Source organism: Equus quagga, chromosome 10 (assembly GCF_021613505.1).
Source record: "Equus quagga isolate Etosha38 chromosome 10, UCLA_HA_Equagga_1.0, whole genome shotgun sequence".
Classification (NCBI taxonomy): domain Eukaryota; kingdom Metazoa; phylum Chordata; class Mammalia; order Perissodactyla; family Equidae; genus Equus; species Equus quagga.
Genome location: NC_060276.1, coordinates 58,438,726 through 58,464,644, shown reverse-complemented (window position 1 = coordinate 58,464,644; position 25,919 = coordinate 58,438,726). Strand labels below are relative to the sequence as shown.

Below are 25,919 nucleotides of genomic sequence, written 5' to 3'. Positions count from 1 at the left end.
TTTGTATGTGATTTTCTCCTTGCAGCATTCTTGAAAATTTATCAACTGGGAGGGCAAACTGCTGATGTGCTATTTGAAGGTCACCTCTTGCCCTCCCCCATTAGTTAGGCAACACGAAGACTTTTAATTGCTAAGACTTTGAAAAAAAGGCATGGGCATATTTCACCAAATTAAAAGCATGCTTAACTGGTGTCAAAGAGAGTCAGAAGTAAGGTATAACACTGCCACTTAAAAAATCTGATGTAAAAATAGCATTCTTTGTTTATACTGTGGTGATTTACTTGCTGGTTTTACCATTTAAAAACACTATTGTGGACAAATCTGTTGTCTATTACAGAATATTCACTCTATTCCATTGGTGGTGTAGTAATTCTTTAAGTAAAGTCAATTGAGGATGATGTACATGTCAGCTTGGAGGTCAACCAAATTTCCACTTGAGCACTCCATGTCCTCCCTTCTCTAACCCCCGAGACCTTATTAGTCTCTGCATTTTTTGGTCTTTTTATCAGAACTTTATTTTTGGGAGGAAGAAATTATCTTTCAAAGGGAAGCAATGTTTACAATACAAAGACTTAGAAAAATAAACATTAAAAGAAAGAAATAGATGTCCGTTCGTTGGAAATCATTTATTGCCTCTATAAAAGTTTAAATAAAAACCCTACAAAAGTTCACATTACAGTCTGATGTGGTTTTAAGGTGATAGCATGTTTCAGAGGTAGTACCAGTAAAATGGGATGCAAGATTGTTAAAAGGTATTACTTAACAAGTTAATGCAAAATAAAATTTCAATGTGGAGTAATATATACTCAGTATACACTTTAATGGAACAATTATAATTATATTTCCACGAAAATATCACTTTATTCTATTTTTCCCCTTAGCAAATCTGCTTTTAATAAAAGTTAGTTTGGGCAATGGTATGTTAACTGTAGGCTCACAAGTAAGTAGGCTCCTCCATTATATCATCACAGAGCATAGCTTGGTGAAGAGCATGATACAGTGCTGTCTGCCAAGGATAACACCAACTTCAAAGATAAACTCATTTACTCATTATTTAGACACTATGGTACTAATAACTCCCTTAAAAGGCTAATCTATCAGAATTTGGCATTTTTAGGATCTGAATGAAAATCTAATATATTATAAAAAATAGACAATATTCATGGTATACTATCACTGCAATATGGAGGAAGGTCAAGAGTTAAACTTTTCAGACTTTCTCTTAAAAATAATAATAAGCTATCAGACTAAGATGAGGAAACTATTCCTTCGAAATGGGCTGAATGCCCCCTCCCCCACAAGAAAAGGCAACAAAGTCAATGTTAGAGCCTAGAATTCTTTTAAATATACATTTAAGTTTTCTCCTACAAGCTTACAGGCTGCTGACTATGAAAGTGCCTTAAAACAGATGTTGCTGTCTTTGGAGAAATGGCCTCTCGGATATCTTTTGAGGTCTTGGTAGTATATAGAGCACAGGAGGTAACTGGGCTGTGGTCTTTTCTTTTTCAACAATAACAAACATTTCTATCACATGATTGCTATGGTAGTACAAAAGTTCTGCTGTTGATAACTGACTTTATGACAAAACATCCCCAGGTTCCATGAAGAGGCCAATTTTAATATTTTCCTTGCTGGTGTTAATTTTCCTATTCTCCACTGGAATTGCAGTTCTCATTGTTCTGTGACTAATTTTAGCTTAGCTAAAATGAGGAAGGTATCTTTAGTTTTTTGTTGTTGTTGTTGTTGTTGTTTAATACACATTTTGGATGTAAGTGCTCTTAGATACACATTTCTTGCTTAGGAACTAGTTGGCTATCCCAAGCTGAAAACAGACATCAAAGTGTAGTTAAAAGGAAAAAAAAGGTTTTTTGATGTGGCATTCGTCTTTGTGAGAGAGGCTTCAGATAGTATGGTCTGCTTTAATATTGTGTCAAAGCCCTAAAGAAAGAAACACTAGTTGTTTTTCTCCCCCTAGTCATGAAGATGTTCACAAAAGCAGTCATAAACTGATATTTTTCCTGCTCTAAAATGTCTCAAAACCGATTCCAATCTATGTGTGAAAAATATATTTTATTCATTATGGATTTTTAATACTTGAACTTGGCATCTTTTTTGAAATCTATGGTGCATAATTTCCTTCTGCCAATTATGATTTTTTTTCTGGATACAGCTATTTCCTGTGGTTTTTGCTACAGAACAACCACATTTCATTTTAGAAACTTTTTAATACCAATCATAGTAAAAGAAATAACTCTGGTGCTGAAACACAAATGCTGGGACAAAAGGATTCCTAAGTATACTATTACGATTTATGCAGTTTCTATTTTAATGGAACTTTAAACAGGGACAAGGGAATCTTCTCTGCTTCTTCTCAAAATTGTAGACCCAGATTCCTTTTAGGAATCACACCTGGTAGACTTGTTAAATCTTTTAAAATTTCTACTTAAATAATTTTTATTAGTATCCCTGCAATAGTGAAAAGAAATGATTCACTTTAAAGTTTATGGCTTGCTGAGGAGTAGAAATCTAATGTCCCTATAACAGGAGCTCAAGGAATATTTTTTGATTTAGCAACTAATTGCCAAGGTGAGACAAATACAATCCATAGAGTTGAAAGTTGTAGGAGAGAGTCATCTGTCCTTACTTTGTAGCAAGAACCAAATAAGAAGGGGCTTAAATTGACGCAGAGGAAATTAGAGTTTAAAGATAACTCAATGATTAGGAAGGAGATCCTAGGAGAGACTTGAAAGCCTGGAATTTGTTCACGCTACATTAAGAAATGGTTTCTATATTTGCTATATGTAGTAGGGACTCTTTACCTCATGGAAGAATTGGTGTGACTGATAAATTTAATCCTAATATCTGAGATTCTGTTCCTCAGCATTCTTTTCTCTGAATGGAATTTGACTTGTCAGCAAATAGTACTAAACACTGTTTGCAAAGAGCCATATGGCTCTCAGCTAAAAAAGGGCACACCTAACCGCTGAAATATTTCTGCCTGCAAAAGAACCGTAGCAGTAGCATGGTAGCAATATTAAATCAGACAGCTGACAAAATGAAGGATTATCAATGAACCTTACCTATTTGTGTAGGGGGGAGGGGACATTTCAAGTTCAAAGACAATCATGACTGCCTTTCTGCATTCATAAACTGGTATCTATGAATTCCTAGATCAAAACTGGTTTTACTTACAAATTACAAAAATATCTAACATAGAAACTTAATGGCCAAAACAACTAACTAGCTACTTCATTAATCTTTTACATATAGATAGTAATTTAACCATGCGACACAATTCCACACTGCCAATTCACAAATATATGATACTGTGTGCTCAGGGAGAAACAGGATTTTCCCTTCTATGAATCTTGGACTGCCATTTAGTACCCTGGACGGGAAGGTCTGCAAAGAATTGTCTACAGTGTTTTGCCACCTGGTACCTACTAACAGAACAACTGGGTAGAATGCTAGGCGTGTACTCACTAGAATAATATCCAGGAAATTCAGAGGACCATGATTTACAACAAAGTAGTATAACTCTTTTTGGAAATTATCCTTGGCTGATGGCTCTGTACAAGCTTCACGTGGAAATGAGGTAAATTTTGTGGCAAAGCTGAGTGACTAGAAGAAAAAATCTCAGTGGCTTACCTTGACTTCCTGTTTCATAAAATGTAAGAACTGAAAAAATATTATCAAGATGGTGATCAACCTGTAATATTGTGCAACATTTCATCTAACTCAGTTACACAAATTTACCAGTAGAATGTAAGTCTTATCAACATTTGTCATTTGCAGCAACAAAGAACTCCCGTTAAGACTAATCTTTTACAATATTTTGTTTCTATACACTTAATAATTTATTTGAATTCACGTTGGTGAATTACTTTTCCATAGTGCTTTCCCCCCTCCCCCCAAATATTTGGACTAGATAATAGAAGAAGACCAACAATTTACAATTATATACTAGTAATCACTTCAATTTTCAATCATTAGCTTAAGTCAAATTCTCATAGGGGTTGAAAAATAAATCCAGGAATTCTTCCAGGTTAAATCATTTTTAAAGTGTTCTTTTTAATTTTCAGTGCACTTTCCTGAGTAAAAGTGTATGCGGGTGATAGGAAAAGGAGAGAGGAAGAAAGAAGATGTAATGGCTACAAAAACAAGACTAATCAAGCTTCAGTAACTTGATAAGCAAGTTACAATAGAAATACCTTTTTATTATTGTGTCTCTGGTAAAAACTATTACTAAATCTAAGATTCTTCTGTAAAACCAAACAAAAAGCTTTCAGAAATTAGACATTATGCACTTCGAAGTTAAACTGCTCAAAATTAAATACAATTTTTCCAGAGTTCTATCAGTTTGGAAAAAACTCTCAAGCAATGCTTTTAAATTTCACACACATTTTTTGCGCTGTAGCCATTATATCTTGTTCATCCTTCACAGAATATGTCGGTTTCAACGATATGTTTTGCCAACCGAAGAATTTTGGGTCAGAATGCAGTTATCTTGAAATGCACAATTGTTAGGCAGCCAAAGGACTGTATCATATATCCCCTCCTCAAATCACAAGCTGTCTGAGGCATTTTTCTCTGATAAAGAAGACACACTGAATGAGGTATCATCAGGTTCCGGTGAAGCATGATTGAAATCCATCTCTTCTAATTCAGGAGGTAAATCTGACAGCAGTGCCTGAGTCAGAAAAATCAAGTTTTTTGAATTAGTATGTGGATAAATTTTTCCCAATTTTATGTTAATAGTTGCAGTCCTCTCACGTTGAGTTTTTTCTTACAGATTTTAAGAAAGGAACATTTCTCTTTCAGGACCTTATAAAATATCTTACCTAAAACAAAAATTCATTACACACTATTAAGGAAGTAACAAAATACTAGATCTTGAGAGTATGGATTATGCAAAGTGGAACCCTTGACAAAAGGGAAATTAGGAGAGAAATGAGCAACTATTCTGAACCAAGTGTTTTGAAGTGTTTGAGATAAGCGATTTTCATTCTAGTTTTGAGTGTTCACTGATCAGTGCTAAAGGGCTTTAAAATTCCTTATTAAAATAGTCCTGCCCAGTTATCAGAGAAAAAATATTTCACAAAAGACTATTTTGTATTTCAGTGGGAGAAAGAACTTTGCAGTTAGAAAATAAGTTGAGCTATTCTACTTTGGACTAAACTTTAACAACTTAAAAAGTACAAGTGATTTTTTTCTTTTCTTAGGCTATGCCCATATCTACAGATGGCCAAACACCCAGCAGGGCCTGGCTGAACCAGTGAATCTAGCTGTGTAATGATGCATCTAGAGGGCTGCTCATTTCTCTGTTGCAGTAATTAGGATAAGCCAAGAGCCATGAACTAAGCTTTTGCCATGGTGTAATTGTTTCATGTAGATTTGCCGAAGATGCATCCATACTAGAGAAATAAATGATTAATCAAGTTTTGTGTGGCCGACAGTGCTGATGCCCACTTGACTATAAAAAATTGCAAACTAAATGATTGATTTGCTGCTCCAAATATTAAAAATAATGTAGCATATCTGGGCAATATTTAGACAGCATTACTTGTAGTGTGGGCTTTGGGTGCAGTGGTAAACAAGGACCAAGGGAACAGAAACAAATGCAAACTTGCCACTACCCAATTAAGGAACAGAAAGACAGGGCATGTTGAAGAACATATGAAATACACTGCTGAAATAAAACAATAATTCCCTATTCTCTTTATTGAAAGAAGTGACAGCTATAAATCCTACACTTTTTGTCTTATAGTACAGAGACAATTTTGGCAACTTTCTCCTTTTTGTCAGGTTGCATAAGGAAAGGCTAACTTACATCTGAAAGAAAAGTTATTATTTATTTTATACTATTAAATAGTTCATGAACTTCTTGCTGAAATTGAGAGTATTTCCAAAGCAGTCACCTAAAGGTACTACATGCTTTCTAAGGTGTTAGGTTGCAGTAACAGGACACAGAGCCATTTTCTTCTAGAACGGTTGTTTACCACTAACCCACTCTAGGTGAAACAAAGCATTTGTCAACACTGGATGACCATAGTTTATTTAGAAATACATCACTGGCTTTAGTTCACTTTGCAATTGTGAAGAAGTCCTATCAAAGAGGGCAAAGTGTTTCAATTAACATTCACTGAACATGTGCTTTGAGTATTGGACTGTCAAGTGGATGAGCAGACTTAACAACATTCTAAATTCTAGTGGGGAGACCTTCAAATCAAGGAAGCACTATTATTTATTTCTTTGTCACTGTATTTCATGTAGTTGACTGACTAAAATGAGTTTAGTATGAAAGAGGAAAACTTTAATATCTGAGGCAGTATAGGGGATTACTAATGCATGAGATCCACTTCAAAATTCTTCCTTTCAATATCTTACTGGATTGCAACATTGGCACACTGAACACATCTTTGGATTATGCCAATTGCTAGAAGAGCCTTCTTCATAGATACTAAAGTAAACACAATTCACTTTCTTTACTATAAGTTCTTCATCAATCTGTCTTCAGAGTCTGACCTAGCACCACTCTTCCCAAGAGATTAAAGCATTTCCCAAATATATCATCAGTGTCTATAACACTTATTCTAGGCCCTAGGGTGTGAACACTAAGTTCCGTGGTAATCATTCTTATGCTCCTTGCAAAGTGGACAAATTTAAGAAAGGCAATTAACCTGGCTAGAATCACAGAGTGAATTACCAGGGGAAGAAAGACCATAACCAATGACTTAGTACAGTGCTGGCAAAATTATTTTATTTTAAAATGGCTATTGATTAAAAAAGCAAACTTTGGGTAATCTAAGATTTCAATCAAACAGTATCATATATATTGAAAGCCTGGACTGCTTCATTGGGGCAAAATATTCTGTGGACCATGCATCTTACTCAACTTACCCAAATTAAGATTAATTGAAAAACACTTAGGATTTTTTAAAATGAGAAACCAATGACAAAATGGGTCACTTTTGTTAGGGAGAATAAAAATCAATTCCTTCCAGAAATAAACCTCTAACTATTTCATAGTGCAAAGATTAATACTTTAAGAGATCACCTGGATAACTTTTGTGGACTACTATTGGTGTCTTCTATATTTTGAGACCATATTTTGAGATCCGTTATACTTGATCTCAACTATGAAGATCAATAGTTTCTGTTTGGGTGCTGATTATATAGCTTGTCACTTTCAGTGCAATTTTCGTATAACTTTTTTTTTTAGCCAATGTTTTGCCTATATCTCAGTTCATCAATCTTTTATCAGAGGAAAAGTGTAAGAGAAGAAAAGTAAAATGGACAATAGTTACTTATTTGTTAGTGGTCTTGAGGAAAGAACCAGGATAGGAATGAGATTAGAATTAGAAAATAAAATGCAGTCTGTGTGCTATTCCTAGCTATCAAGGGACATAGACAACTGCTAGTTAGCTGACCATACAACTTGGAATTCAAAACCGTGCTATGACTTTTGGGACCAGGACCACACTCTATGTTATTCCTATGGTTGGACCTAATTTTGGTTTTTCTTTTTAAGTTATTTAAAATTTAGAGTACCCTCGGGACCATGTTCAAGACTACCACCTTATTCATTTAAAATATGTAGTTTAGGTTTTTAAAAAACAAACACATTTTCAATATGCCATGAAATATGCATAACTCACATAAGAAAGCAATATGCTTAAATAAAGCTGGCAAAGGTAACTGAAGACTACTGTCTTGGGATAGCTGTGTGTGTGCAGCACGGGGGAAGCAAAATTCATGAAATTAGACACATAATATACATACTGGTTTGAGCCTCATGAGTAGATTCTTTTAGTTTAAATTTTGTGGTTCAGTACCTCAGTGAAACATACAAAGACTATCTTCTTTAAAAAAAGGGAGAATTGTGGGAAGCTGAGACTAATCTTTTCCCCTGGAGACGTTTGGGATGGGCTATGTGCATGCAGTCTTGCTTGGATATAAAACATGAATTTTTGTATTCTTGAGATTCCTTGCTGAATAAAAACCTCCGAGACTACTTCCTAATCAATGGTTACCTCACATTGAACTTCTCTGAGAAGGAATCAACATGGTAGTACACAACTCAGAGGCAAATTTGGTATCATTCAGTATTGAATGGAACAATTTATTCTATAATTCTTTTCAGCAAGCTTAATAAATTGTTATACAAATTTCAAAGGAAAAAATAAGACAGAAAATGTAATCTGGAAAGAATTTGTAGAAGAAAATCCACAGCAACAAACAAAAGACATTACATCTTTCGGGTAGAGGAATCAAACACTCTAGTTAAATCGGGAAAAGTAAATGATTCACTGTGGTTGCAAAGAATTTCACAAAGTAATTTCATATTTTTCTTTAGTGACGAGCAATATATCATAAAATAGAAGGTATTCAAACATTTGTGAACTTTAGTGAGGGCTGGAAGGTAACTGAAATCCAGAAGAGAGACAAATATCTTGCCTCTTTTATTCACAAAAGGTCCCAAAATACATGCCTCTCCAGGTAGGGTAGCCTGTCGCTAGAAATATTTTGAGAATTTCTTTAAAATTAATTTTAAAATTGTTTTTTCTCCTATTTAAGGCTAGCTTGGAATTAACAACATATGTTAATCAATTACTTTGATTTTCCACTAAAACAGCACACAAAATCTAAATGTCTATTCTCAAGAAAACTGTGCTAAAAAGGGGCACAAAGTAACAGATCCTTCCTTGATGCCAAGCAAGAATGAAGTATAAAAACGAAAAAAATACGAAGAACTCAAGTATGACATGCCATTTTTCGACATGATACATTACAGCTTACTATTCTCTTCTGGCACCTACCTTCTGTTGTTCCTTATCGTCAGCTTTCATAGCTAGTATCAAGCTTCTAACAAATGTCTGAAGTTTAAAGTATTTTTGCTTTTGAATCTCTAACTCGTTTTCAATGAATCTGACTTCTTCATTCTAGAGGAGAAAACATCACACAATATATTTACCCTATGCAAACCTAAACTGTACATGTTTGATGCACAATAAAATTCTTAAAAAACAATCAAATTAAAGGGATAATAAAGAAGATAATATTTTAGCATAAAAAATATAAAGCACAGAAGGAAATTATCCCGTTACTTAAAGGCTGCCTTTTAAGCAAATCACCAACAGAAAACAATTTGCAAAATCAAAAATCCAATTAAATAAATTCCAGTAAGAGAAATATCAAGAAACAGTTCTCTTCTTGGAAAGACTCCTCCTATATTAAAACTAATTGGCATTTGGATTAGGATTAAGAATAGACAGAGCCCAATTAACCCCAAGTAACGAGCAACAGCAGATGCAGTAATGCTGAATGTACCATTTACAAAGCTAAATACAGAGAACTAAAAAGGTTATTATTTTGTACCAAGGAGGGACTGAAATTATTACTGACTTTCTTAAGTAGTTTGCTGAGCTTCCTGCCTTTATGTAGGAGTCTGTTATTCAGAAAATATCTCCAAATGTATCACTGTTTTTCACTGATTTGAGCTCCAGTCTCTTGTCACTATTTTCGCTAGTTGTGTAGGACAAGAATAATAGACTAGCATTTGGGAGGATTTTAGCACCAGGTCTACTGATAATTGCGTAAACTTGGGCAGGCCAATTAACCTCTCTGTGACTTTGTTTACATATCAGTAAAATGGACACAATACTAGAAATCTTCAGCAATTCTAGCTTTGAGGGTTATAAGGCTCAAATAAGATAATGGCCATGAAAATACTTATTATTAAAGCTACAGTAATCAATAAAATGTGGTATTGGAATAAAGGAGCGGAAATATAGATGAATGGAACAGAACAGAGAGTCTAGAAATAGATATATACATATTCAGTTGATTTTCGACAAAGGTGCTGAGGTAGTTCAAAGAAAGGATTGTCTTTCAAAACACAGTGGTTGAACAATTGAAAATCCATATCCCAAAAAAAAGAGATTATTAATCCTTACCTCACATCATATACAAAATTTAACAAGAAATGGATCATAGACTTAAATTGAAAACCTATAACTATAAAACTTCCAGAGGAAAATATAGGAGAAAGTCTTTGTGTCCTTGGGTTAGGCAAAGATTTCTCAATAGGACGCAAAAAGCATGAAGCTTAAAAAAAAGAATTCATCAAAATTAAAAAAAAAACCTTTGCTCTTAAAAGACACTGTTAAGAAAAATAAAAATGCAAGCTACATATTGGGAGGAAATATTTGTAAATCAGTTGTCTGATAAAGGACTTGCATTCAGAATACATGAAGAACTCTTACAAGGCAATTATAGGACCAGCAATAGAATAAAAAGCCGGCAAAACATTTGAACACACACTTCATCAAAGAAGATATGTGAATGACCAATAAACACGTGAAAAAATGCTTAATGTCATTTGTCATTAAGGAAATGCAAATTAAAACCACAATGAGATACTACTACTAATATATTACAATGGCTAAAGTTAAAGAGACTGACAATAGCAAATGCTAGTGAGAATGTGGAGCAATTAGAAGTCTCATACATTGCTGGTGGAAGTGTAAAACGGTACAGCTCACGTTGGAAAATGTTTTGGCAGTTTTTTAAAAAATTAAACATGCTCTTCATTAACATCTGACTCAATAATCCTACTCCAAGGTTAAATGAAAACACATGTCCACAAAAAGACATACATGAATATTCATAGCAGCTTTATTCATAACAGCTAAAAACTAGAAGAAACGTAAGTGTTCATCAGCAGATGAATAAACAAATTGTGGTCTTGGTTACACAACAGTGTCCATTTGTCAAGGCTCATCTAACTGTATAAAGAGGTGAATTTTATTGTATGAAAATTATATATAAAACAACCTGATTAAAAATAAGAAGTAATTTATTAGCCAGTCCCCTTGCCAAAAAACATAAAAATAAGCTATGAGTACTCTCTGCAGGTGATGAACTGGTCTCAAAGAGTACAGCAGGACTTTTAACAGCATTTGTTCAAAAAGCTGCATAAAAGACATTAAAATTCGTTAATTCTATGGGCATTCTTGTTGCTGAGAGGATACAGTTGTATTAATCACATTCAATCTATGAACATGTTTACTGCATCAATTATTTGATCAGCTCAATTTAGAACTTATTTTACCTAATAAAACTGCTTCCTTTTCAGGCCACTTAATATCAAGTGAATCATCAATAATAAAAAAATTTAATATCAAGTGAATATCAAGTGAATGATGATTCAAGCTGAATTCCTTATCCAAAGACACTCTACAGCAATATAAGTTACAAGTAAGCATTACAATAAAATTCAACTTGCTCCTGCCATAATACATTTGCTAAGATTTTGGTTTTTTAGTATTCATTGTCAGAGCAGTAGTATTAGTAAACTGCTGACCAGGAAGTCTTTTCAAATACAGGAGATATCTATCTTCATCACTGTAGTGTCTCATTTGAATGCACGGTCCTTTTGAGCTGCACTCACAGTCCATTAGAAAGCATTTAAAAAACATTAATTCACATTTGCAAAAGTCATGAAGCCTCTTTCACTATGGAGATCTCTAATTTCTCATGTGAATATTCCTCCTCCTCAGTATTTACGCAACGTTTGAAAAACATAAACAGCTTTAAGATAATTTAATATTGCAGACATTTTCTTCTTGGAGCTGTTTTTTGCAAGCATATTAAACACTTCCTAGATTACAGGCAGTAATTTATATGTACTTTAGAGATTTTATAAGTAAATGGACTGTTTGTGAGAGGAACTACTAAGATAACATCAATCTCTGAATTTCCCAAAACAAGATCTAGCTGATTTTTCTTGTTAAATCTTCCCTACATTCCCAGCAAATTTTGTCAATTCTTCTCCAGGATGATTGTAGGGAGCACTCAAGGCTCCATGTGGACTGGAGCTTTGGTCTCTGAGCAGGCTACTAATGGCTGCCAAACCTGAGGCGTTATTTTATGATATAGCTACTCATGCCTCAGGGACGGAGCTCACCAACTTGTCTCATAAGCATTTTGAGTTAGTTAGAAGCTCTAGCAGTATTGATTTCTAGCAATATATCTCAATGAGAATCTCCACCATTCCCCAACTGTGTTGATGGGGGCATACTAATAATTATCAAACGCACATAGGAAGCATTCTTTCATTTTGCTGAAATGAATCCCAAGAATAATGGGAGACTGTTTAATTTAGTGTGGGAAAAAAATTATAATGATCCAGCTGATCGTAATTGATTTTATATACATGAGCACTGGCATAGCACTATTAAAAGTATTTCCACGGATAAATAAATTAATTCACTCACTCAGGAACTAGTTACTGGACACCTATATGCTAGGCACTAGACCAGGTAACACATAGATTAATAAGATAAGTCTCTGCCTTCAAGAAGCTTATGATTAATATACTTAAGAAACCAACAAAGTGATTTTGATCCCAAAACAAGGAACACTAGCATGTGTGTGCAAATAGAGTATAACAATGTTTTCCAAACAAAGATTAAACTTCTAAATTGATAAGCCTGTTTTAAACCAACGTCTTGAAATCAGCGATGAGAACTGCTATGTGAGGGTTCACTTCTCCTTACTTTAGAATTAAGGTAACAAAATTCACAGATGAGGTGAACTGAAATATTCTTAATAATGATTATAAAAAGATATATTTTCTATATAGCTGCTGATTTTTGAGAGTTAAAGAAAAGTTTATGTAGGACAGTGATATGTTACAAAAGCCATCCCTAATAGGGTAGTGAAGGACCCCCTGCTCCCACAGCATTCACCACAATGGAAAACACTGGATCATTACATGTTCTTTAGAGTTCAATGAAAATGTTAATTCACATTTCTGGACCGGACACTCTGCCCTGCCCTGATCTTCAGCTCCAAACCTTCTCAAGTGGGCTGGCACTCCAGGGGAAAAAGGTCCTGGAAAGAATCCTCCGAGTTCTGGGCCTAACCCTATCTGACCTGTTTGAGAGCGCTAAGTGGAGCACACTTAACAGCTGTGCAATCCAGTCCTCTCGTCTGTAGTTTCCATAGCCTGTGCCAAGTGGTGGCTTGTAGAGCCATTTTAATCCTGAAGTTGCCATTTAGAAATATTATATGACCATGTAGGAGTGCTTAGAATTATCTTTTGTACTTCAGGACCAACAACTTTATAATTTTGTTAGTTGCAAATACAGTTTAAATACAGGATTGTCCTGTGCTCTTTGAGCACTTAGCAGATAAATTTCAAAAGATATTTTCCTTCTGTGTTTATAATGTTCAATATTTTAAAGTCTGGCATATTATGAACATTTGGAAAACAGAATCTGTTGAAAGACATAACTTTCAATTATACTAAAACTGAAAAGATTTTTGGGAAAATGATAGCTGTTGTCTCTTCTGATTAAATGTTATTTTCTGGTAACATCTTAAGATTACTAGTCTCTGCTTTGAACATTTATGATATTCCAAGAAAAGAACTTTTGTATATGGAAAGAATTGTGCGGCCAAAATTTCAGAAGTTCCCCAAATTACCAAGTACAATAGGATACTGATTAACAAAGGGACAGAGACGACACATCTATGCAGAAAACATATTGACATATAGACTGATGGCTTATGTCAAAATTTAATAAAAACAAAATTATGCACACTGTCAAAGTAAGCTTTTCAGTTTAGTAACAAGTGACAGTAAGAAAGGTCATCTCTATTCATATTCATTCAGTACTTGCTTTGGGAATTGTATTTAAACTTCTCCTAAAACAGGTATATTATTATATTTAAAGAAAAATGGTCTTCAGAAGTTGCAATGCAAGATAAAATTAGCAAGGGCCACTGGAAAAAAACTCCCCTTTACCATCATTTAAAAATGAACATTGGCTTGAAAAAAATATTTATCATAAATTTCACATTAACTCCACTATGCACTGCCTCACCTTGCCATACACTATCAATCCCTACTCCCACTCAGCAAACTCTTCGCTTAAAATTATAACCACTAAACCAGCCAGCATGAATTAAAATGCCTGGCACCTGAACTGATATCCAAGTGCCTGAGAGAATCAATGCAGAGCGCTAAGATGTTTAACTCATCCAATGGGAGTGAAATAAACCAGTACATAGGGTAAAAGCCTGCCTCATTTAATAACTTCTCTTAATGAATTCAGAATTTGAAATTACTTTTACCTTATAATCCAAGACAGAATTCACTTGTTCTACTTCAGAATTACTTATCATGTCACTTTCTTCATCATCAATAATTTCTATTTTCTGTAACATAGGTAGAGAAGTTTTCATAAATATATATCCGAAATACATCACTACACTTAACAATGTATAGAACATATACCCTCAACGTTCAGTTTTAGTGATGGGGTTATCCAGACTAGGTAATCCGCAATAAACTCTGATAAACTCTGACTGGCTCCTCAGTGTTATACTCAGCGTGTGTCTAGGCCACATCCCTCTACCTTCAATTGACGACTGCTTAGTAAAGAGAAAATTACTGTGATACCGTTTAAATAGAAAAACCCTTCACAATATCGTTGAAAATATAAGCATTCAGATCATGCTTAAATAGCGCCCTCCAGTGACAGGGAATTCGCTTCCTGTAAGGGTAGTCTATTTAATGATAACCATATCTAATTGGTTGGAAGGGTTTTCTTTTTTAAGTCACTATAAATCTCTTTGCAACTTCTAATGTAAAATGTCAACATATGACATGCACTCCAAAGTCAAATATGATTTTTAGAAAATTTACATATTTACTGCACTCCATTAGCTGGACAATTGAAAGCAGACATTTATGATGTAATGATGAAAAAAACCTGATGATCTGTTTCCTTCACTGGACAGTAAGAAGGAAGAGAGAGAGAGAGAGAAATGCTAAATTGTCCTTAGCTTTAGAATTAAGGTAAAGCATAGTTTGTACAGTATCTCACACACAGTCACCGCTAATTAAATATCTATCAAAAGAATGAACAAACAGTTTAGCACTGATGGAAAGAATGACCAATAAGCTCCAACCATGGGGGCAAGGCAAGTTCTCTAATCACGGAAACTTTTTTTTTTTTAAATAAAGCAAAACCAAAAGACAAAATCGGCTCTAAATTTTTCTTTTGCATATGAGAAACATAGTTAAGAAAAAACACTTTTAAACATTTAAACCCTGCCAATTCAAAGGAAAATTTAAAAAAGAGAAAAGCTAAGCTAGAGTTAGTCACTAGGCAGTCTTTTAAGAACGAGCACATTAATAGTAACATGCCGTAGGCAGAATTTGAAATCAAGCTTCCTACCCAGCAATATATACGGTTATTAAAAGTCATAAACAAACTTAGATTGATCATATTTGATACATTGTCTAACAGGATACGATCCCTTAACAGAGTTTGTGACCTGCAGGCTTGAGTAAGGAGGACAGCTGCAATGAAATTGCTTTCTGCTGCTGCCCGGAGATGAATCTAATGTTTTGTTTTCTATTATAATCACTATTAACTTGGGGCTTAATCATGTCGGCTTTCACCAGACCTCAAATTTGATACTTTTTTAATGCCATTTCTTAGATTCTCTACCTATTTGGATTGGTTCTTGGAACAAGGAGCTGAGTGATCCAGGGAGGAAGACACCAAGGGCCACTGTATAGATTTGAGCATATAAATAGGTACTGTACGTCTCTATGATTTGTCATCCAAGAATAATTGGGGGCATTCAAAAGTTACAGGCAGAGGAGATTAACCTTTGAAAGTTTGGAGTTTTGTCTCTGAAAATCAATTGTTCTTGAAAAATTAGGTGTCTAAGTGACTGAGTCATCCCCTGCCACGACTTCATTCATTATCTTCCGTGTCTGCTGCAGGGGAGATCAGAAGCAGCGAAAGTCAGGGTAAAAATGAACGTGTCTTTAGGGAAAAAGAGGTTCCAACCTTCAAATAATTGTATATAAGATGTATAATAAAACCCAAATCTAGAGCAGAGGAGATTATTACTTGGTGGAATTTAAGAATATTGGCACAATTAATAATCTTGGAAAACAATTATTACTAGCTATCTAATGAAAACACGACTTTGCCTCAAAATAAAAGCATGTTTTCCATATGCCCATTGAATTTAGTGTTAGCAGGGTCAAATATCAATTTAAATCAGGATTGAAATGAATAAAATGTAATACTAAGCCATATTCTACATGTGAAAACACCGCTATCTATTGTTGGTGTTTAACAAAAAAGAACAAAATGTATTTTATGTGCTCAACTTTTATTAAGGAGATGTGGCAGCATTATAGTTTCAGATAAATAATGTTTGTAATGGAAGCCAGGGTAATCTTGAAGTTACAGCCATTTGTTGACAGAAAAAAATCCATTATATGGACCATTTTTTAAAGGTTGCAATCAAACACAAAACACTGATTCGAAAGCAAAAACAAAAGCACAACGACATTTGCCTTTATGTCTGAGTTTAGTTTAATACCATCTTGATTTCTGTATTACTTAATGGAGTCAGAATGTAAACAGATGCTGTTAAAACAGCTGCTTAGAGAACATCTCTATATACCAATAATGTTTATATTTTCACAAAATCCAGTTTAATCTACACATAGCCTGTCTCTGCCTGCTATTTAATCTCTTCATACTGTCTTTCCTCCATTAGTGCAACTTTTAAGATATCTAACAGAGTTCAATTTAACTAGAAAGAAGAAAAGTTTCCAAACACAGTATAGATAGGTATGATCTGAACAGAGAACTCGGAGTCAGGAATTCTTAGACACAAATCCCAGAACTAACAAAGTCTTCCTTCATGATCTCAGGCTAAATTCTGTTTTAATTCTTCCATCTGTCAAATGAGAAGAAATCTGCTCTTTGCTAAAGGTGTTGAAGAAAAATAACTTCTTATGTATAAAACGTCTATGTGTAGTAAGCATTAGGCTTTTATATTTGCAGAGTTCCTAAATCTGAGGTACAAATGACAGTGTTTTAAATTTCATTTATTAAACCCTCAATGTTATGTAATTTCATTGGTAGCAACTCTGTTTTGGTTTGTAAAGTGGAGCAAGACTTTATTCTGACAACACTGCCAAGGTCACTAACTGGAAACAAATCCTTAAAATCCATCACGTAATGAAGACAGAATTTTAAAATGTACATACCACATTATCTGTGGATACTGCATGGTGGTCCTCCTCCTTATGAGCCCTTGCCTCATTTGGAACAACTTCATTGGACTCTTCTATAGGGAGAAAAAAAAGTCCATGTGTTTTCAAGATCACTTAAATAATTTCTCTATTGTATAAAGACAGAAATAGCAAATTCACTTCATATATACTTTGATGAGCAATTCTACTTCTGACAACGTAGTCTAAGGAAATAAGTGTGGATGGGTAAAAATACAAGGATGGTCACCACTGTGCTGTTTATAACTGAAAAAATGGAAGCAATCTATATGCTTAATAATGGAGGATTGGTGAAATCATTTAGGACCTAGCCCTACAATAAATAATATAAAGCCACTAAAAATGAAGTAGAAGTATAGCTGATAACACAGAAAATATTCATAATCCAGTGGAAAGTGAAAAAATGAAGGTGACAAAACCTACTATGTAGGTATACTGTGATCTTAATTTCTTAAAAGAAAAAAATGTACATTTTGATGGAGAAAAAAACAGACTGACACTATTTGCACCAAAACTTTGCCATTATTATTTCTAGCTGAATTACAGGCAATTTTTATTTTTATTTCTTTTGTTATTTTAGCTATTTTGATAATTTTTGTTTTCTTCCATTTGCTTATATATATTTAAATATTTTTCTACAAAGAACACATGTTGCTCATTGAAATAAGAGAGAAGTAATAAAAATAATTTTCAATTACATGATATAAAACTATAAATATAGTACATTTCCAATTTTTTAAAAAGGTATCTGAATGTACACACATGTGTACACGCACACACCTGTATACATGCAAAGATAAAATATTGGCAAAAATATTTCCCCACCTCCATTTTAAGAATGGTTATCACTGAGGGGTAAGATTATTTCTATTTTTTCATTGTATTTTTCAATATTTTCTATCATGAACATGTTCCTCTTATGACCAAAATTCAATATTCTAAAAATGAAAAAGAAAAAAGAAAAGAAAAATTAACTGAGAGAAACCAGTCTACTGAAAAGCTCTCTGTGCTGAGCTAAGGGAAGGGGCTCGTTCATAGCGTAGGATATCTACAAGATAATCTCCTGGCTTGGGTTATCCCCACATTTACCCCTTAAAAACACAGGGCAGCAACATTTCTCTCTTTTCTTTCTGCACAGCTATGTCATGGAGATTATTTGGGTAAATACTAGTAGAAGTTCTCAGCCTCTTGGTAACTAACATCTTATTTCACCATAGAAAGCAGAACAAAAATATTTGTCAGCCCTCCTAAGATTTTCCATTCCTTCCCATGGACAGACATATAAGGGTGACCTGTATGAGCATGGGGGATGATCAGGAGAAAAACTTGGCTGCTCCAGGAACTTACAAATGAGTACATAGAGAATTACAGGTTAAGATATCCAGGGAAACTTTACCAGAGTTTTAATACAAAGTCCACTATAAATTCAATTTTATTTTTTTTAAATAAAAGAATGGCTCCTGGACAGAGGAAACTTTATTTATTCATTATTTAGACATTTCAAACCACAGACATTTCAAGTCCTACGTAATCAGCAACTAAATGAAATGAAGGGGTGAAAAATTGTGATCAGGTTTAGCTCCAGAGCTGCTTTGTACTGGTGTCCTTGGGATAGGGGTTATATTGCTTATCAACAAGATCATTACTGGTATCACTCCTTATAGGTTTGCCTTATATTTCTGTTCTCTCTTGCTCATAACTTTCTTCACAGTTCTGCTTTACATGCAACATATTCATTCAAGGTTTGATTATTTTATAAGATGCAAATAAAAAAATGTTTTGAGGATTTCTAAAATAAAAAAGTGTGAAGTGATTCAGCTGAATAAGGCATGTTTTCTTTTACTTACAGATAGCTTCCACATTAGTGAAAGTTTGAAAGCTACACACTGTCAATGTGTCTGATTAGTCTTCAAGAAAAGCAGCTCTGCTAATTGGAAAATAAATAAGTAGAATTATTAATCAGTGAAAACTCTAAAGGGCTGTCTATGTGGTGGCCAAATGCTCAGACTAAGTATCTGTATGCAGAATTATCTTTCATGTGCACACTCATGTAATAGATACGGCTGAAAGGAGGTTTTGTTATGAAATTTAACGTTATAGATGTTAGTTGTTCCCATACTTTAAACAATTTGCATCTCAGGAAAGTAAAAATCATTAAAATTGCTCAACCATAAATATATTTTGATAGAGAACTTAAGGAGATGAGTCATCTAACTATTACTTTTGCTGGAGTTTGCTGTTGGGTGGGGGGTCAATCCAAGTAGTTTTTTCTTTATCAATCCCAACCACATCTCCTTCTCTTCACCTCCACACAGGGAAAGGAAAGGAAATGGGAGAAGCCAAAGTGGGAGGTAGAAGGTGGAAGTGAGAAGTAAGTCAGAAGCTCTGGATCAGGAAAGTACTTACTCTCTCAAAAGCAAAGGAATAGAATTGAATCTGCTAAAAGATGAACAGCACTTTTTGGTGACTTTGGCCAAACCTGCCTTTTACTGTGTTTTAAAAAAATAATCCTTGTTTTTGCTTGCAGAGTTTTTTTCTAGAAAATTTTAATGTGATTTTTAATTGATTTTTTAACACGAAAAATGTAAGCCCTGATTTAAAGACAGTTCTTCTGCTTAGTCATTTAGAAGATTTTAACTCTGTTGAATCAACAAGATTATAAAGGACTCTGAATTTTAAGTTTTTAAGTTTTTAAAATAGTATGGGCAGCTACTCTGATTATTCTGTCTCTATATTCTAGATGTAATTAATGGAAATCTCAAAGTAAATATACATTTAACTACATTTTCATAACTGGAAGATAATGTGGTTAGCATATTTTACAGATAAGATGTTAGTCTAGGCCAGAGGATACAATTCACTTAATCATCAGGAAAAGGATCACACAGTTACATCAATGAGTTAGTGCTCTCCACCAGCAAAACGAGGAAGAGAATAGGACAGAACTAGTAGGAAATGGTACAAAAAAAGGCTCTTTTCAGTATTTGAAAATTCTTTCATACTTTTCTGTTGCAACTTCTGATGAGAATGAAAAGGTTACCATGCAGCTGCGAAAAATAAGCCGCTGAGAGGAATTCTAGGCAATCTCACTTCTCATCAAGTGCTTTTTCATTCATGCATTAGATTCTCTGTCCTTTTTCTCATTAGGTTTTGATTACTGTGTCAGCTTTCTAGAGAACATGCTATTTAATGACATTCTATTGGCCACTTATATAACTTTGACTATTTTTTTAGATGCCTCATATGAGAGGAATTTCTACTCAACCTCCATGAGACCATTGAGATAATGACCCCTTTTCCTTCTGAAATCTCTCTCTTTCCTTGGTTTCAGTCATGACATACTATCCTGGTTCTCCGGTATCTGAATGTTATTTCAATGACTCCCTTTTCTCCTCTAGCCCCCAAATCGGGGTATTTCTCAACACACAGTCCTTGCCCATCTTCCTTTCTTGTTTTGCATTTTATCACTCAACTACATCTCTTATTTCTATGGCTAGACATTATTTGGCCTCAATGTAGGTGATACCATATTTCTTCTCATGTCTTAACTCCTCCTCTGAGTTCCAGACCCATATTACCAAGGGTCTGCTGGACAACTCCAAATGGATCGCCTGCCATCATCTAAAACCCAACACTTGCAAAACCGAATTCATCTTCCCACATTACACTATCCATTTAGTGCAGTGCCAGTAAAAATCTTAAATGAATTTTGGAAAAGGGGATTGGAGAAAGGTATGACTAAGCAATTCTAAAGTTTATCTAGAAGAATTAGTGTGCTACAAGAGCTAAGAATGAGACCCTACCAGATATTTAGATATTTTATAAAGCCACAGTTATAAACAATCAGATCAATGTAACATAATAGGAAACGCAGAATTTGACCTACACGTGTATGTATGCATATATGAATGTATATACATATATATACATATTTTATAAAAAGCTACACAAACTCATTGGAAAATGCTAGATTATTCAACAAATAGTGCAGGGGCAATTCATTAACCATTTGGAAAAATAAAATTAGGTATTTTCCTCACATACCTTAAAGCAAAATAAATTCTAGGTGGAATGAATATCAAGTTGTAAAAATGAAACCATAAGGATACAAGAAGCAAATACAGGCGTATGTTTACATAATTATAGTACAAGGAACGACTTCGTAATCATGACACCAAAGTCAGAAAGCCTAAAAGAATGGACTGGTATACTTGAAAACGTAAAAATTACAAACAAAAGTTCTGACATCACAAAACTCCATAAGCAAATTTAAAAGGCAAAAAATAAAGGAGAAACTACAGTTCTAATATCCTGATAAATAAATAAAAACAAACAAAATGAGCCAATGCAAGATTCTTTCATTTTCTGTATCACAGATGCAAAAAGACTATATTGTATGATTCCATTTATATGAAATGTCCAGAAGATACAAATTTATGTAGTCAGAAAGCGATCAGTGGTTGCCTGACTTTGGAGGTAGAAGTGGGGATTGACTACAAATGGACTCAAGGAAATTTTGTGAAGTTTTTAAAATATTCTAATATTGGATTTTAGAGATGATGGTTGCACAACTCTATAAAATTTACTAAAAATCATTGAATTCTATATTTACAATGGATGAATTTTATGATATGTAAATTAAACCTCATAAAAATCTTCAGTAAGACAAGGTGTCAGAAGAGAACTGTTTCTATGCTTAAAGTCAAATGAAAAATACTTTTTATGTACATATGGCATAATTACATGTTATTATTTGAATTATCATTTAGGGAAACACTGGGAAGTATTATAAAGATGATCCAGCATAATTCCCTTATCTTTCAGATGAGGAAACTAATGCCCAATGAATTAAATGCTTTGCCTGAAGTCTCATAATCAGTTAGTGGAAGATCTAGGACTTGCACCCAGGTGGCCTGACTACTAATCTGATGTTTGTCACATTATACTATACTCTCTTTCGTAACAATGCATGTATAATGCTCTAACTGAAATTGACTAGAATTCCAATAAAATAAAAAACTATCATATACTTAATTATAACGTATGGATTGTTGTAATGACCAACATTTCTAAATGTGAAAGATCATTATTGTGGTAGATGAATGTTCCTTGTTGTGATGACTTGATGTGGGAGACTGTTTAGGTGGAGGGAGTAAAAATCAAAAGGGTAAAAGACAAGTGTTGGTAAAGATAGGAAAAAAGAGAACCCTCGTGCACTATTGGTGGGAATGTAAACTGGCACAGCCGTTACGGAAAACAGTATGGAGGTTCCTCAAAAAATTAAAAATAGAGCTACCATATAATCCAGCAATCCCTCTTCTGAGTATATACCCAAAGGAAACGAAATTAGTACCTTGAAGAGGCATCTGCACTCCCATGTTCATTGCAGTATTATTCACAGTAGCCAAGATATGCAAACAACCTAAGCATCCATCGACAGATGAATGGATAAAGAAATTGTGGTATATGTACAGTGGAATATTATTCAGTCTTAAAGAATGAAATCCTGCCATTTGCAATGACACAGAAGAACCTGGAGGACATTATGCTAATTGAATCAGCCAGATGCAGAAAGAAAAATACTGTATGATCTCACTCATATGTGGAATCTAAAAAAGTCAAATATGTAGAAGCAGAGAGTAGAATGGTAGTTACCAGGGTGGGAGGTGGAGAAAATGAAGAGATATTGATCAAAGAGTACAAAGTTGCAATTACATAGGATGAATAAGTATGGACATGTAATGTACAGCAAGGTGATTATAGCTAACAATACTATACTGTATAATGGAAATTTTCTAAGAGAGTAGATTTCAAGTGCTCTCACCATACACAAAAAAAGGTAACTATGTGAGGAGATGGATATGTTAATTAGCTTGACTGTAGTAATCATTTCAGTATGTATATGAAAACATGTTTTACACTTTAAATATATACAATTATTACTAAAAAATAGAATAAAAATAAATCTGTTTCTTTTCAAATGTTTGACCAAATGTTTTGAGGACTGTAGATTTGAAGCGCAGTAAGCTGACAAGCAAGTAAAAATGCATCAAGTTTACAAAAGCTATTATTAGGAGGTGCAGCATATAAAATACCTTGAGAGCTTCCTTCAGACAAACAGATGGATACATCATCATTTCTGTCATTATCCTCTCCTACTTCAGGACCAGCTTCCTCTCCTGGTGTGAAGGCAGACAAAGAGCCAGATTCGGGCTGCTCAGAAAAATCAGCAGGGCCTCCTCTTGGAGGCGGAACTTCAATCCCCATTAAACGATATTTCCTTCTTCGATTCCCAATCCAAGTCTTTATAAGAGAAATACAACAGGAAGTTTTGTAAACATAGAAAACTTAGTAGTTCTGGCCATTAAAATAATGAATGGATGCTACATAAAATATGATTTAAAAGAATCAATAGATACCTAGAATAATAAAATTTTATTATTACTCAACAAGCTAAAATAAAAATAATGTTTCAACTTTTAAATATCTTATTAGGAGAAAGATGATATTTCTCCAAACATTCAGACTTTTAAGCAACATGCAGTCCATTGCAGAACATGCTTTTGTTTTTGTTTTTCTGGAGAAAATAATCTGCCAAATCTTTCAAAATAAACACAAATTAGTTCTTCTCCCAAAGGGACCAGACATCCAGCCATGACTATAGTTCATATCCCATTTTCAGTCTTGCTCTTCCTAACTGAAATGTGTTTTCTATTAACTTTGGATGCATAATGGTTACCTGGGTGTTCCAAGTACTCTAAGATTTCATTTTATGGGATTTAGAAGCAATTTTTAAAACATTTTATATTAAAATAATTTTAGAGTCACAAGCAGTTGCAACGATAGATCTCCTTCCCTCATTTTCCTCCAGTTTACATTTTACATAATAGTAGCACAATAACAAAAACAAAACATTGATATTGTACGATACGTCTATGCAGTTCTGTGTTCCTTTATCACACCATTCTTCTCCCTCCCCTTCTGACCATCCTCAACCCCTGGCAATCACAAATCTGTTTTCCACCTCTATAACTGTGTCATTTACAGAGTATTATATAAATGGAGGAGTCATACAGCATGTGACTTTTTGAAATTGGCTTTTTACACTCTGCGTAATTTTCTGGAGATTTATTCAAGTTGCATGTATCAATAGCCCATTCCTTTTTATTGCTAAGTAGTATTCCACGATAGTTATATATCATTTTTTTCCATTTTCTTTGCAATGTTTGTTTAACCATTTACTCTTTGAAGGACACTTAGGGTGTTTCCAATTTTTGGCTACTACATATAAAGCGCTTATGAACAGTCATGTACAGGTTTTTGTGCAGATATAAGTTTTCATTTCTTCAGGATAAATGCCCAAGAATGCAAGTGCTGGGTCGTATGGTAATCGCATGTTTAGTTTTATAAGAAACTGCCAAATTGTTTCCAGGAGAGTTGTACTATTTTACATTTCTACCAGCAATGTATGAGAGATTAGTTTCTTGGTATTCTTGAAAGCATTTGGTATTGTCAATAATTTTAAAACAAATTGCATCTGTTCTCCTTGGTGCATGTAACGATAGATCATCAAGTTCTTAATTTGATTTCCCCAATGGCTAGTGATGGTGAAAATTTTTTCAGATTTTTATTTGCCATCCATATATCCTTTTCAGTGAAACGTCTCTTCGTGTCTTTTGCCTATTTTCTAATTAAGTTGTTTTTTCTAATGTTGAGTTTTGAGAATTCTTTATATATTCTAAATATGAGTTTTTGTCAGATATTTGGTTTTGCAAATATTTTCTTTGGTTCTGTAGCAGATATGAGTTCTTTGTCAGATATGTGGTTTGCAAATATTTTCTTCCAGTCTGTAGCTTATATTTTCATTGTCCTGGTCTTTCATGGCCCACAAGTTTTTAATTTTGATGAAATCCAGGCTATTGCTTTTTTCTTTTACGGATTGTGCTTTTAGTGCCATTTCTAAGCGTTCTTCGCCAAGTCCTAGGTCTTGAAGATTTTCCCCTGTTATCTTCTAAAAGTTTTATAGCTGCATTTTTTACATTTAAATCTATGATCCATTTTGAGTTCATTTTGTATAAGGTATGAAATTTAAGTGAAGTTTCATTTGTGTTTTCCTATAGATATCCAATTGCTCCACCATCACTTCTTGAAAAGACTTCCTCCATTGAATTGCTTTTGCACCTTTGTCAGGAATCAACTAAGCTGGCCATACTTGTACATGGTTATTTCTACATTTTTTATTCTGTTCCACTGATGTATATGTCTATCCTCCTGTCAATACCACACAGTCTTGATTACTATAGCTGTATAATAAATCTTGAAATTAGGTAGTGGACTGGATTTCTTCTATTTTATTCTTTTTTTTTCCAGGATTGTTTTAGCTGTACTAGCGTATTTCCTTTCCATATGAATTTTAGGCTTGTCTAAATGGAAAAAATCTTGCTGGGACTTTTATAGAAATTATGTTAAACCTATATATCAATTTGGGGTGAATTTACATTTTTACTATGTTGAGTCTTCCACTCCATAAACACAGAATGTCTCTCCATTTATTTAGAACAACTTTGATTTCTTTCATCAGTGTTTTGTAGTTTTTATTATACAAGTCCTGTACGTGTTTTGTTAGATTCACACTTATGCATTTGATTTTCTGAGTGATTGCAAATAATATTATATCTTTAATTTCAGTTTCAATGTGTTCATTTTAACTATATAGACACACAATTGATTTTTGTGTGTTAATCTTATATCCAAACACCTTGTTGAATTCACCTATTATTTGTAGGAGTGTTTTGTAGTT

The 25,919-nt window shown here is 33.9% G+C and overlaps 1 protein-coding gene across 1 annotated transcript in view; it reads right to left on the bottom strand.

The window, feature by feature from the left end:
* Window positions 1-3,899: 3,899 nt before the first annotated feature.
* HDX (highly divergent homeobox) overlaps window positions 3,900-25,919 on the bottom strand; it is a 141,658-nt gene continuing 119,638 nt past the window's right edge. The window contains exons 6-10 of the mRNA XM_046673770.1: window positions 23,215-23,422; window positions 17,096-17,175; window positions 14,143-14,226; window positions 8,820-8,942; window positions 3,900-4,690 (exon numbers count right to left, since the gene is read on the bottom strand). Coding sequence (XP_046529726.1) covers window positions 4,565-4,690; window positions 8,820-8,942; window positions 14,143-14,226; window positions 17,096-17,175; window positions 23,215-23,422 — 621 coding nt within the window. The 3' untranslated portion in view covers window positions 3,900-4,564. The remainder of the gene's footprint in view (window positions 4,691-8,819; window positions 8,943-14,142; window positions 14,227-17,095; window positions 17,176-23,214; window positions 23,423-25,919) is intronic.